This window comes from Rhinoderma darwinii, chromosome 3, assembly GCF_050947455.1.
Source record: "Rhinoderma darwinii isolate aRhiDar2 chromosome 3, aRhiDar2.hap1, whole genome shotgun sequence".
Lineage (NCBI taxonomy): Eukaryota > Metazoa > Chordata > Amphibia > Anura > Rhinodermatidae > Rhinoderma > Rhinoderma darwinii.
The window spans coordinates 378,452,108-378,465,925 of NC_134689.1; the positions used below are offsets into that span (position 1 = coordinate 378,452,108).

The 13,818-nt window shown below is 42.8% G+C and overlaps 1 protein-coding gene across 3 annotated transcripts in view; it reads left to right on the top strand.

Moving 5' to 3' along the window:
- The first annotated feature begins 411 nt into the window (after positions 1 to 411).
- The window catches only part of PLEKHA2 (pleckstrin homology domain containing A2), a 61,866-nt gene continuing 48,459 nt past the window's right edge, over positions 412 to 13,818 (top strand). Inside the window, exons 1-3 of one of the 3 annotated variants that reach the window (XM_075858818.1) lie at positions 412 to 992; positions 6,068 to 6,228; positions 8,528 to 8,584. In XM_075858818.1, the coding sequence (XP_075714933.1) occupies positions 6,091 to 6,228; positions 8,528 to 8,584 (195 nt within the window). In that variant the 5' untranslated portion in view covers positions 412 to 992; positions 6,068 to 6,090. Of the gene's footprint in view, positions 993 to 6,067; positions 6,229 to 8,527; positions 8,585 to 13,818 lie in introns of those variants that run through there. The other 2 variants (XM_075858816.1, XM_075858819.1) reach the window with 2 other exon arrangements.

The window sequence follows — 13,818 nt, forward strand, 5'->3', positions numbered from 1 at the left end:
CGGAAAACCGGAAACCTGCCGGAATGGTGACGAACGGAAACCATTAGCGATGTTTCCGTCACCATTGAGATCAATGGTGACTGAAATGCAAGCTGTGGTTTCACTTTCACTTTCCGTTGCGGGGTTCACCCGACGGAACCCCGGAACGGAAAAGCGAACGGTGATGTGAAAATCCGTTTTTAATGGACACTTTTTGTCACTGTCGTGTGAATATAGCCTTACCCCCTGCCCTGATAGTTTGTTACAATGTATCAGTGTAGGTAAAATGTATCAGCCCGTGCAAACACATGGAAAATCGACAAACTCTTTGCAGATGTTGTTTGGGTCTGGTTCTAACATATGGCTCACCGCTGAGCCGCTGTGTCGTTACAGTTTCTTCCTTTTTTCTATAGAGCCATGATGGGGCATTCACAAAATGATTGCTAGAAGTGGAGGCGCGAGACTAGACGCAGCTAAGTGACAATACGGACCAGCGACACGTCTTGCACGTGCACGACAATAAACAGGTGTGCAAGGGACGGTTTAAAGGGGAACTTTGTGCAAATCTTTAGTCATGATGCGGTGTGGGCACTTTACGGTCTGCTTCTCCGGCTTCCTGCTTTCCAGTCACTTCATCATGACCCGGCCCACACTTGTGAGTGTGTCTTTTGTGTAGCGTGAGGCGCGCCTGTCACTGACGGTACATTGTCAGTCATTAGGAAGGAGACAAACAAACACACAAGGAGGGAAGCGGCGCAGGGATGAGGCTGATGACACTTCACACTTCCACTTGACTCTAGGAATACACTGGAAGAAGACACGAGAACGTCCCAAGCTGTCCCATAGACGCGACGTTTCACGTGAAGGGTTCTCTACCTCAAGAGATTCTACTTTATATTAGACTTGGAGGACTCCAGTCATACATTGTAAGAAGTACAGCAGCGGCTGCAGCCAAATGGGAGCAACAGACTGCAAAATGAAAAAATATAAGCAGAACCAAGACGAGTGTTAAGGTAGGTGACTGTGGGATCTGTCTACAATAATATCTGGTGAGCAATGGTCAGGAGGCGGCAGAAGAGAGATCTGGGCAGAATCACAGCTTTTCGGTGATACATAAAATAATATATATATATGAGTATGACAGGATCTCTTAATATGGGGGTCAGGTCTAGTGTTCGATGACCACCTGAGTATATATTATCAGACCGGGTTTATATTTATGTGATCACCTGACTGTAGGTTAGAAAGGATCACTGTCTTTGGGATCTAGATCTAATGTATATTAGGACAGGATCACATAGTGTTATGGGTTATGTATAATTTCTAGTGACCACCTGACGATAAAATATAAGATCATAAAATAACACATCATTTGTCTATAGATCCTGGATATATATATATGATAGATACAGGGCCAGCCTTAGGATAGATGGCGCTCTGTGCGAGATTATCTTTCGGCACCTCACCCGCATCATAAAAAAAAATGTCCCATAAAAAAAGTATAATATCCCCACAGTATAATGCCATATATAGTGTGCCCACACAGTATAATGCCCCTTTAGTGGCCCCATACAGTATAACAATAATACTAATACTAATAATAATAATTAATATATTGTAACCCCTTCAGGGACACAGTATTTTGCCCTCCTAATTGTGCCCACACTGTATTATGCCCCCTAAGTGCCACACACAGTATATTTCCCCCTGTAGTACCCCTATACAGTATAATGCCCTCTCCCCTGGCTGCCACACACAGTCCCCCCCTTGTAGATTGTGCCATACAGCCTCCCCGTAGACAGTGCCATAATACCCACCTCCTCCTTGTAGCTCGTGCCATACATCCTCCACCTCCTCCTTTCAGACAGTGCCCCCAAACAAAACAAATTGTACTCACCTAGGCCCCGTTCCCACGATGAACTGCGCTGCTCCATGACGGGATCCTGGTGTAGGTCAGAGGTCGGCGTGATCCTGTAGCCTAGTACAGAGTTTCCCAAACTTTTCGGACTCGAGGCAGCCCTGGAAAAATAAAATTTCCTCACGGCACCCCTACCAAAAGTTGTTTTGAGAAAGACAGAAGACGGCTAAAAACAAGCACTACATTCTTAGGGTATGTTCACACAGTGTTTTTTGTAAGGCAAAAAAAATCTGTCTCAAAATTCCATCTGGAATTTTGAAGCAGATTTTGAATTGACAGCGTTGTTTGACCTTTTTGTTTCTTCTTTTTTTTTTTTTTTGTGTTTTTTGTAAGTTGTTGAAGCGAATGCAAAAGACCCAGGCAAAAAAGATCCAAACGGGCGACGCAGGTATTTTCTGCCTCCTATTAATTTCAATTGGAGCTCAGAGGTGGAAACCACTTTAAGATCATCAGCCCCTCCACTCATAGTAAAATGACCATCAGCCCCCCACTCACAGATTCATAGATAGATAGTCCAGTGATCTATCTATCTATCTATCTATCTATCTATCTATCTATCTATCTATCTATCTATCTATCTATCTATCTATCATCTATCTATCTATCTATCTATCTCTCTATCATCTCTCTATCATCTCTCTCTCTTTCTCTCTCTCTTTCTCTCTCTCTTTCTCTCTCTCTTTCTCTCTCTCTTTCTCTCTCTCTCTTTCTCTCTTTCTCTCTCTTTCTCTCTCTCTTTCTCTCTCTCTTTCTCTCTCTCTCTCTCTTTCTCTTTCTCTCTCTCTCCAGAATCTTTGTGTAATATCTAATCACTTCTGATCACCAGATTATAGATTATAAAGCAGTGATTATAAAATGCAGAGTTGATGGCTAATGACCAGTGGTCACCTGACAGTAGATTATTACATCAGGGTCACGGAGAGAACAGATTATATCCAATGACTGTAGATCAGGTTACAATATCCCACAGCAAAATATATATCCAACGTCTATTGATTTGTAGTATAGACGGTGATGATTTTAGGGGGTGGCAAACTGGGCAATTGCCTAGGGCCCCATGGACTACCCTGGAAATATGTGCAGTGTTATGTGGCACTATAGAGTATCCAAATAATACTATAAGGAGTCATTATGTAGGCATTATTTGGACACTAAATGGCTGTATTGTATGGAGAATGTGTGGATTGAAGTGTGTGTGTGTGTGTGTATATATATATATATATATATATATATATATATATGAAAAACTGTCTAAAAATGGCTTTCTTGTTCCCATAAGTCCCATTTTCTATAAAATCGGCCTTGAGTATAGGAAGTCCGGATCCTCCAGTGCACGTATTATATCTTCTGTCCAGTGGTCACATGACTATATGGTATTAGGAGAGGATAACCCGGTGCTGCGTTCTATTTAGTGTCTAGCGGTTACCTGACGGTACGTTATTACATATCACATACGATTAAAATATGAAATTGTTAGGCTTCTATCTAGTGCTAAGTGGTCATGTGACTGCACATTATCAGGACTGCAATAAAAATGAACTTGTGTCATGAACAATAGAGAGACCACAGCGCACGTTCAGGCTGGAAGACCCACACTGAGGGTATGTTCACACGCAGTGACCGAAAACGTCTCAAAATACGGAGCTGGTTTCAGGCGAAAACAGCTCCTCATTTTCAGACGTTTTTGTAGCAACTCGCGTTTTTCGTGGCGTATTTTACAGCCGTTTTTGGAGCTGTTTTTCAATGGAGTCAATGAAAAACGGCTCCAAAAACATCCCAAGAAGTGACATGCACTTTTTCGCGGGCGTCTTTTTACGCGCCGTATTGACAGCGATGCGTAAAATGACACCTCGTGGGAACAGAACATCATAAAACCCATTGCAAGCAATGGGCAGATGTTTGTAGGTGTATTAGCAGCGTTTTTCAGGCGTAATTCGAGGCGTAAAACGCCCGAATTCCGTCTGTAAACACTGCGTGTGAACATATCCTTAGGGTCGAAACGTCGCTGTATATTCTGGTGGAATAAAGAAATGTTTACACTCTTTTGATACCACAAGGAGCGTGTGCTGCGGTCTCTCTCTTTTTGTGTCTATATCTGGAGTCACTTGGCAACAACTTCAAACTGCGTGCACCGGATATATATCTGCATTTTTTGGGAATGTGATGTGCTGCTACTTTTCCTTAACTTGTGTCATGTAGTCACCTGTGGTCACATGACTATATTAACAGGACAGTATTAAAAATGAACTTGTGTCATGTGGTCACCTGTGGTCACATGACTATATTAACAGGACAGTATTAAAAATGAACGTGTCATGGGGTCACCTGTGGTCACATGGCTGCATATTATCAGTTGGCCGTATAATTTGGGGTTTATATCTAATGAAGATGTGGGTGCATCAAAATAAATGATCCTGGTTCCCACCATACAGCCATTCTTTGCACAGTAAATTTCATGCACAGGTCATATAATCAATAGGGACTAATCATTTATTTGTAGAATAATCACAAAAGTAATAAGGTCCAACAGTAAGTGATCTGCATTAGATAGGGGGTTCCATGGCTGGACCCATTGCTCCGCAGCATTAACCTGGTGGAGGAGGATCTGTTCGCGGGCCAGAATGACTAGTGGTTTCCTGATTGTTTCCTGATCGTTTCCGATCACAGTGTTTGGATTATAGTGAATCGATGCCCGGTCTATAACACAGAACTTGGTTTCTACATGGAACCAGGACAACATCACATACTATTAGACCTAGTTCATTTTTCTTCTCTTGACCAAAATAAGGATTGGATCCAACGAGGAGAAGAATTATGTCTCTTCTTTATACTTGTCTCTGTAGGATCTACTCCTAGCTTTGACTAAATATAATGTCAAAAACTTCAAGGGGGAGTTCACACTGAGTTTTTTGACGCGGAAAACTCGTCATAAAACGGCCGAAAATGCCTTCCATTGATATCAATGGGAGGCGGAGGCGTTTTTTTCCCGCAAGCAAAAAAACTGTCTGGCAGGAAAAAGGGACATGCCCTATCTTCGCGCGTTTACGCCTCTGACCTCCCATTGACATCAATGGGAGGCAGAGAAAGTGTATTTCGCTGCGAAAAAAGCCGCCACCCAGGCCTTCGTGTCTGAAGGGGCCCAAAAAAGAAGATTCCAGTATTATAAATGGCACATAGTAGATTGGGGGCCCTGTAAAAGATTTTGCAGTGGAGTCCAGGAGCTTTAATTTCCGCCTCTGTTCCCATAATACATTTATTTTTCTTCTTTCTCCTTGTATAGGAGTTACTATTGCAGATGAGCAAGTCTGAAATTTAGCTTTCCGCCATTTTGGGTTCGAGTACATTTTCTACTACAGAGCCTTATTTTATTGTATAAGACTGAAAGCTGAAATAAGGAGTCTACATGGTCTTATATGGGGCAAATACGGCTTCATATTAGGATATTTACCCAATAGCGAAGTGTTGGCAAAGCAATTCTCACTCATAGCTAGTTAATAAATAACATTCAGGAGGACTGTACTGAGCTGTCCATTCAATATAACTTTATTAACAGTACAGTTGCTTCTGAGCAGATTAAATATCAATAAAGCCCTGGCCCAGGCGCCATTCATCCATGTGTATTAAAGGTACTAAGCACAGTTATTGAAAGATCATTATATTTTCTTTTCTTAGATTTACTTTTAAGAGGGTCAATTCTACAGGATTGGATGCTGTTGTACCTTTATTTAAAGGGGTTAAGATTAGAAAAAAGGGTGTTTTTTTTTTTGTTTTTTTTTACAGAAATTGCGCCACTCTTTTCAATGGGCTGTGTCTGGTATTGCAACTCCGCTTTACATGCCTACTCTACATCTCATTGTTATAAGCCAGGGGCTTCCAACATGTGGCTCTACAGCTGCTGAAAAGTAGTCTGAAGCTGTCAGGGCATGATGAGGGATGTAGTGTTTTAAAAGTAGAGTTACAGGTTGGATCTATATTGAAGTCCGTCACACTGGCACTTGGACTGTGGTCGTGACCAGTAACAGTTGTTAACCCCTCATCAACCATTGCAACAAGCCTCGATTACCAGTGATCTTATTAAAATCCACTTTTTTTTTTTAGATCTGATCAGACTGACATTGCGATCAATATGTCCTCGCCCTCACTCATGAAACGTCTTGTTGTTTGCTGCAGGGTGATGTGTGGATGCATTAGGAATGCCTTATGTGGATCGAAAGAACCGAACCTGTGGGTTTCTGGACATCGAGGATGCAAAGACTGGAAGATTTCTCCGAAGATATTTTATCCTGGATACCCAGGCCAATCACCTGATCTGGTACATGGATAACCCCCAGGTGAGCATTGCCCTCCGCATATCGACAAATTGGAGGAAGTCTATAATACCGCTCTAAAATCAAAACAAATACTATTTAGCTGTTCCTTTATTACATCTAGGAAAGCTGGGTAATAACCAATATGATCCGCAGAGGTTGTTGCTCAGATTTCCCAGATTCCTGAATGGCAAGTCAGCTTTATTATAAAAGCATAAGCTAAAGCTTGCCATTGGTGAACCTACACTAATATATTGGGCATAAATAACAACTCCCTAATATATTCTTCTTATTTCAATTGCTCCGTTTACACTTGAGTGATCGCAATGATTCACCATAGTGCAGGAATACCTTGTGTCTATGGAGAAGTCCTTGTCTAATGTAAAGGAGCCATCCCTATACTGCAGGAAGAATATATTATAGGACCACTATGTCTAGTAAGAATACATTAAGGAATTACTATCAATCTATTTCCCTAATATATTAGTATAAACTCTCCCAAAGTTAAAAGGAGTGTCTTATTAAAACAAACCCTTTCCATATAAACTATTAGCGCATCTGGAATCATGAAGGAGAGACCCCACTTTCAATAAGCCAAAGCAGAGAGCTACTCACAAGGAGTGTCACTCGCTCTGGAGGACTCAGTGCATCCATGTATTACATGGTCCGTCATTCATTTAAATAGCCACTTGTAATACTTTCTTTCCCCTGCAGAGGCCGCTGCAGGGGAAACATCTAGTTAACTGCAGCTTTCCCTGGCAATAACAGATCATCGCTGGATCGGCTTAAATTGTATTCTGCACTTTATATAGTGGGTTTTATTGAAGGGGTGCAGAACGAAATATGCTGATTATTAGATCTTTTGGTCTTTTTATTAAACTTTTTATAGGGCAGCACTAGTATTTGTTTGTATTACTGAACTTGTTCTATGTTCACACTTGGCAGCTGTTCCTACTGTCCAGTGAATATCACAAATGTAACCATTTCTACCAGAAAATGTACCGGAGTCTTCCACCCCCACAATTCTTATATCTCCTAGTCAGGACTCTAGCAAGGGGGGAATTGAGCTGGGTGTTGGTAGGGGGTTCCCAAAAGCCACTCTGCCTTTATATTTAGATACAGGGCTAGGGCAGCTAACTGCAACTTTTCCCATGGATGAAGAAAAGCATGTACATTTTTGCCTCTAATTTAAATACTCCTCACTGACTGTGACTGACTGCCAGGGAGAGTTGAAAGAGGGAGGACCCTTGATATGACTTGGGGCTTCAGCATTTTTGTTATAGTCTCCTTTTCAACCTACGGATAGGTGTCCGTGCCGTAGAAGTGTACCGCAAAAGATAGAACATGTCCTATCTTTTGCTTTTTACGGCCCAAAAATGCGGGCTGCGGCGGCCCGCAGTCGCGGGCCATGATTACGGGCATATCCGTGTGCATGAGGCCTTAGTCTGCATCAACTATCCAATTGGGGGGACTGATTGTGGAAAAAGCTGCATACACTCACTCGACAGCTCCTGCCAACATAACTTGCATAAATACCATTTTTTTAATTTGGTGTGGGTGTTCATTTATTGAAACCTTCTTATACAGTCAAATTCCATTAATCCGGCACTCAGCGGTACAGGAATCTTGAAAATCCGGTATATGATAAAAATAGTCCTATGCCACAGCATCATAAAAATAACCTAGTAGTCCGGCACTTCAGGGTGATCAGTTCGGTGGGCGGTTGAGCAGTTATGCTGTCGATCAGACCGGTCCTAATAATAAAGAGTAGGGGATCAACATAAGAGTCCGGCATATTGGATAATCTGGTCTGGATTATCAGAATTTTCTGTATTTAGATTGCTTCATAGACTGGTCACAATGAGGAGGCTTACTTGTCATGTCTACTATTGCAAGTTTTTTTTATGTAAAAATAAAGGGTTTTTCCAGAAAACAGGGTCTGTTTTTGTCCAGAAGCAGCGCGACTCTTGTTTTTGGGTTGTGTCTGGTATGGCAGCTTGAGAAAGGTCCTGTTGGACTGAAACGACGTATTTGTGGGTGAATAAATTCCACTTGTCTTTGGATGTGCTGCCTTGTCTCTCTTATTTGTGGGTGGTATGGCAGCTTGTCTTCATTTAAATGAATGGGGCTGAGCTGCAATACCAGACACAACCCACGGACAGGTGTGGCGCTGTTTTGGGAAAAATAGCAGATCCTGTTTTCTAATACTGGAATCCTTTAAGGATTTCTAATAGCTCTGACTATATATACATGTATATACGTGTGTGTGTGTGTGTGTGTGTGTGTGTATATATAATCATATTCTTGTGTTTTTACTTTTCAGAACATGCTGAGAGGTACAGGAGCAGAGGGATCTTTAAAACTGACATATATATCAAAAGTAAGTATTCAAAATCCACCTAAAAGCAAAATCCACAGCTGAGAGTTTATAATGTAACACTGGAATAATAAAGAAAGGAGAAATTACGCTAATGACTCTACACCTATGACCACGACCAACTAAAATCAAGTCCTTGAATTCTCCTCTTCTATTTAATTGACTCCTATGTTATATTACCCAGCTTTCTCAGACTCCTGAATGACAATTCTGCTTACTTAGGCATTGACATATCCCCCAAATCACTACATGACAATGCAGAATTGGCCTAGGGTAGTTGGAGGACAACCCTTGTGTGAGTTATAGTAACGGCAGCCATGTTGGTTGTCACACAGCTTTCCCAGAAACAGATATAACTTAGAAACGGCTGAAGCTCCATGAAAGGAGGCCAATCTAAACGGGAGGCACGTTGCATGTAATGTGTATTGTAGGACCTTTCTAAGCTTTTTAATGGACAAGGGGGCTCACATGAATGCACCTTCCTCCTGCTCAGGCTCATTCATTGTTATAAAGGATCCTAGCAATCGGAAGGAGTGCTCACATGAGCTCCCTTGGCCACTGAGAAGTGCTGAGAGGGTTAATGTGGGTACAATGGGGTGAATCTTCCATCCACCGAAGGGAGCTGTTTAGTCGGTGCTGGGGTACCGAATGATTCTCCTTTAGCAGAGTCAGATGACAGGTTCTGTTTAAAGAAGTTATATCAGATTAGAAAAACATGTATTTTTTCCAGAAATAGCGCCACTCTTGTCCAGTGGCTGTGTTTGGTATTGCAGCTCAGCCCCATTAACTTGAATACTAAAATACCAGATACAATCCAAAGGCAGGAGTGGCGCTATTTCTGGAAGAAGCATGTGTCACCTCTCTGTAATGGATTGCTGGAAGTGATGCAGAGAGGTGGCTCTGACCATGGAGTATGGATAAGGGGCTGTGAGCCTTTAATAACATTTGTCTTTTTCTTGAGCGATGCAGCCTGATTTCCTGTCCTTGTCTCAGGATATTTTTAGGTCCTTAGTTCTTTTTTTTTTTTTCTTTAGTGCTTTTTTTTTAACCACAGTCTAAAAGACAAGAATGTAAAAGGTTATGACCAATTCTGACACCAGTGACCATTGTCTGAGAAAACAGCTAAAAACCTCAAGAAACCTTTTTGTTTCTCATGTATAAAAGTGTGTATATACTATATAGTAAAATCTCCCGAGAAGACCACCCCTTTGAGAAGCTTATCCAGATCAAATTTTTCTGTGACCGATTTTTCCTTACTATTATAGTCTATGGAAGCTGCCCCTCTATAAGCAGACCACCCCCTAATTCGACCAAAGACCACTTTTTTGAGCAATTTTTTTTCAGTGGGCACCCCTTTGAAAAGACCACAAATTAGACCTACATGCGCTGTAACACACACATCTGGATGGGGTGCACACCACACCACCGGACTAGAAAGGGCAGGAGTTGGAGACTTGTTTGGCACATCAGGGGAGAGAAGCTGCCAGCATTGGGGCAGAGAGAGCAGGAGGAGAAAACTTTCCAGCACCACAGAGCATCATAGGAAAAGAGGTAGGAGGAGAGGGAAACTGTCAGAGAAGGGGAGTGCAGCAAGCTGTGGGTGGGTGCAGCATGCTGTACTGTACAGCCTGTGGGGTTGCTAAATAATGAGGCCTGCAGACTGCCACTGAGGTATCAAGTTTAGCAGTGAGGGGGATATAGAGTGGAGCTTGACTTAGGTCTAAGAATCAGGAGAGCCATGCTTGTGTCCTGAACTGTATAAGAATGAAAGGGACAGCCATGCTGGGGACTAGGAATGAGAGGCGGAGCCCTAATGGGGATCGGGAGTGATAGGTAAGCCATTCTGGTGACCAAGAGGGGGATCCATGCTGGAGAATAAGATTTAGAGGGGAGCCATGCTGGGGAAAGGAATGAGAGAGGAGCCATGCTGGGGACCATAAATGAGAAGTGAGTCATGTTGGACACCAGGAATGAGAGGGGAGCCATGCTGGGGACTAGGACTGAGAAAAGAGCCATGCTGGGGACTAGTAATGAAAGGGGTGCCATGCTGAGGACCAAGAATAGAGGGGGCCTTACTAGGGACTAGGAAAGAGAGGGGTGTCCTGCTGGAAACGAAGAATGAGAGAGGAGCCATGCTGGGGACTGGAAATGAGAGGGCAGCCATGCTTGTAACTAGGAATGAGAGGGGAGCCATGCTTGTAACTAGGAATGAGAGGGGAGCCATGCTTGTAACTAGGAATGAGAGGGGAGCCATGCTTGTAGCTAGGAATGAGAGGGGAGCCATGCTTGTAGCTAGGAATGAGAGGGGAGCCATGCTTGTAGCTAGGAATGAGAGGGGAGCCATGCTTGTAGCTAGGAATGAGAGGGGAGCCATGCTTGTAGCTAGGAATGAGAGGGGAGCCATGCTTGTAGCTAGGAATGAGAGGGGAGCCATGCTTGTAGCTAGGAATGAGAGGGGAGCCATGCTTGTAGCTAGGAATGTGAGGGGAGCCATGCTTGTAGCTAGGAATGAGAGGGGAGCCATGCTTGTAGCTAGGAATGAGAGGGGAGCCATGCTTGTAGCTAGGAATGAGTGGGGAGCCATGCTTGTAGCTAGGCATGAGTGGGGAGCCATGCTGGGGACTAGGAATGAGTGGGGAGCCATGCTGGTGACTAGGAATGAGTGGGGAGCCATGCTGGGGACTAGGGATGAGTGGGGAGCCATGCTGGGGACTAGGGATGAGTGGGGAGCCATGCTGGGGACTAGGAATGAGTGGGGAGCCATGCTGGGGACTAGGAATGAGTGGGGAGCCATGCTGGGGACTAGGAATGAGTGGGGAGCCATGCTGGGGACTAAGAATGAGTGGGGAGCCATGCTGGGGACTAGGAATGAGTGCGGAGCCATGCTGGGGACTAGGAATGAGAGGGGAACCATGATGGGGACTAGGAATGAGCGAGGAAGCCATGCTCGGAAGAAAAGAATGAGAGGGCTTCTAGTTTGTTTTCTGTGCATGTTTGCTGACTGCATTACACGTTTTAAACTTCATTCTGTAATACTTTTTCTTTCACAGTACCACCCCCATAAAATAAAATATTTCTGTGCAAGTTTGGGTGGTCCGCTCAGAGGTTTCACTGTATATATGTGTCTAAAAGTCTGAACATATGATAGATGAGACTGTGGATGTGGTGGCGATACTACACACATCTAACCTTTGCCCCTATAGGGTTGGGTTCACGTTTTGTTTTTTACACTATCAATTTGAGTTGCCTTCTGTAGCAAAAATAGAAAGGGGCTCCATCCTGATGCTGGTAGGGTAGGATTAAGGGATATTTTTTTTAAATAGTCTTTGGGGTTTTCTTTGGTTGCTAAAAACCCAGCGGCCAGATGTCTCCTAGTAAGGTGTTTTTGGCCCCGGTGGTTTTATATAGCCGCATAGGTGGACACAGGCAGCAGTGGGCCTTTGGGCAAAAACAGTACATGGGCCCCTTATTTTACAAAAGATTTTTGTACAGCATTCCCTGAGTGTCACCCCAGGTAGAACAATCCACCAGTAATTGTGACCCATGAAATGTATTGCTTAGTCCCTTACGTGCAGTCTAATAGACAGTACGAAGCTGTATTAAAGGTGGCAGTGGGCCCCCACTTACTGTGCCCCTCTGCAGTTGCATATGTTCCACATATGGTATATTCACTCCTGCGCAGCATGCTCTATATTTAACGTTTTCCAGCCCTGAACATCAAAAACTGCAGCTGCTTGTGTAGTATTTAATGTTTTTTTCCAAATTACTTCAATGGGTGGTGCTGCACTCGGTGAGCTGATTCAAAGCATGCGTCCTAAGCAAATGAAGGTGTCTCTCAGCCTGATTGGTCAAGAAGGTGTCTTCTCAGCCTAAATCTAATTGGCATAGAGCATCCGCCACCCAAATGGAAAGCAATCGCACCCGCTGATGTGATTACCCAAGAGCATGCAGCAGACGCTCTTTCTTAAAGGGGTCTCCCATATAAGAAACTCCCTTTAAGGATGCCTTCACACACGTTATTTTTAAGGCAGTTTTTTTGGCAGATGTCAGTAGGGAATAATGAAACGCACTGCTAACTGCGTTTTTCGTGTCTTTTTTGTCTTGTGTTTATTGGGTCAGTTTTTTTTAATTTATTTATTTTTAAATCGCAGCAAGGGGTTGGTTTGGCGGTTTGCTTGTTTTTTAGGCATGTTCTCATAGGCTTCTCTATAAAACAAAAAACACATGGAAAAAATGTGTCATTACAAAAAATGCCACACAAAGAAACGAATACGATTTTTGCCATTTTTTACAAGCCACAAAACAAGTGTGTGTGACGGAAGCCTAATGGAGTCCAGTTAAAAAATGCATGAAAACGACAGAACTTACAAAACATTTTTATTTTTAGAAAGAGCCGTTCTACATACATAGTCCAGATCATTTTAGGCTATCCCTTGGAGCCAATGCATCATATGTTTGTCAGATGTTACTTGAAGGGCTGGATACGATTTCAAAGTCCCTCAGGTTTCTTTGGATTTACCCAAAACAGACATATTCTAGAAAGTAAAAACAGCGGTCTGTAGCGATCGGTAATGGCTCTTTTTTTGTTGCACTAGTTTTTATATATGGCCCAGGAGACCCAACTAGTACTGACAGACTTGAGCGTTCTGTTGCTTGAGCAGTACATGGCACTGTAATTTGGGCACTGTATGGTGGTTTTATCCAGGCACTGTTTAGTACTGTTAATGGGGCATTGTATGGCAGAATTATATGGGTACTTTATGGCTACACTATTTTGGCACTGTATGGAACTATTATTTGGTCATCGCTGTATTTTTTTTATCCACTTTATAATGGTATTACTTGGGTACTGTATTATATTTTGGGCACTGTACTGTATAGCTCCATTAAGTTTGCACAGTGAGACAGTTATTTGAGTCATGTATGGCACTATTATTTTGGCACTGTGAAGTGGTATTGTCTAAGCACTGTATAGCGCTGTTATTTGAGGTCTATGTCATTAGGGACTCTCTGGCTATGTTATTTGGGCACTGTATGGCTAGATTATTTGGGCACTGTATGGAACTATTATTTGTACATGGGTGTATTTTTTTATCCACGTTATAATGGTATTTGGGCACTGTACTTTATAGCTGCATTAAGTTTGCACTGTAAGGCAGTTATTTGAGTCATGTAGGGCACTATTATTTTTGAGCACCTTATAGCGCTGTTATTTGGGGTCTGTATGGTTGGATTAG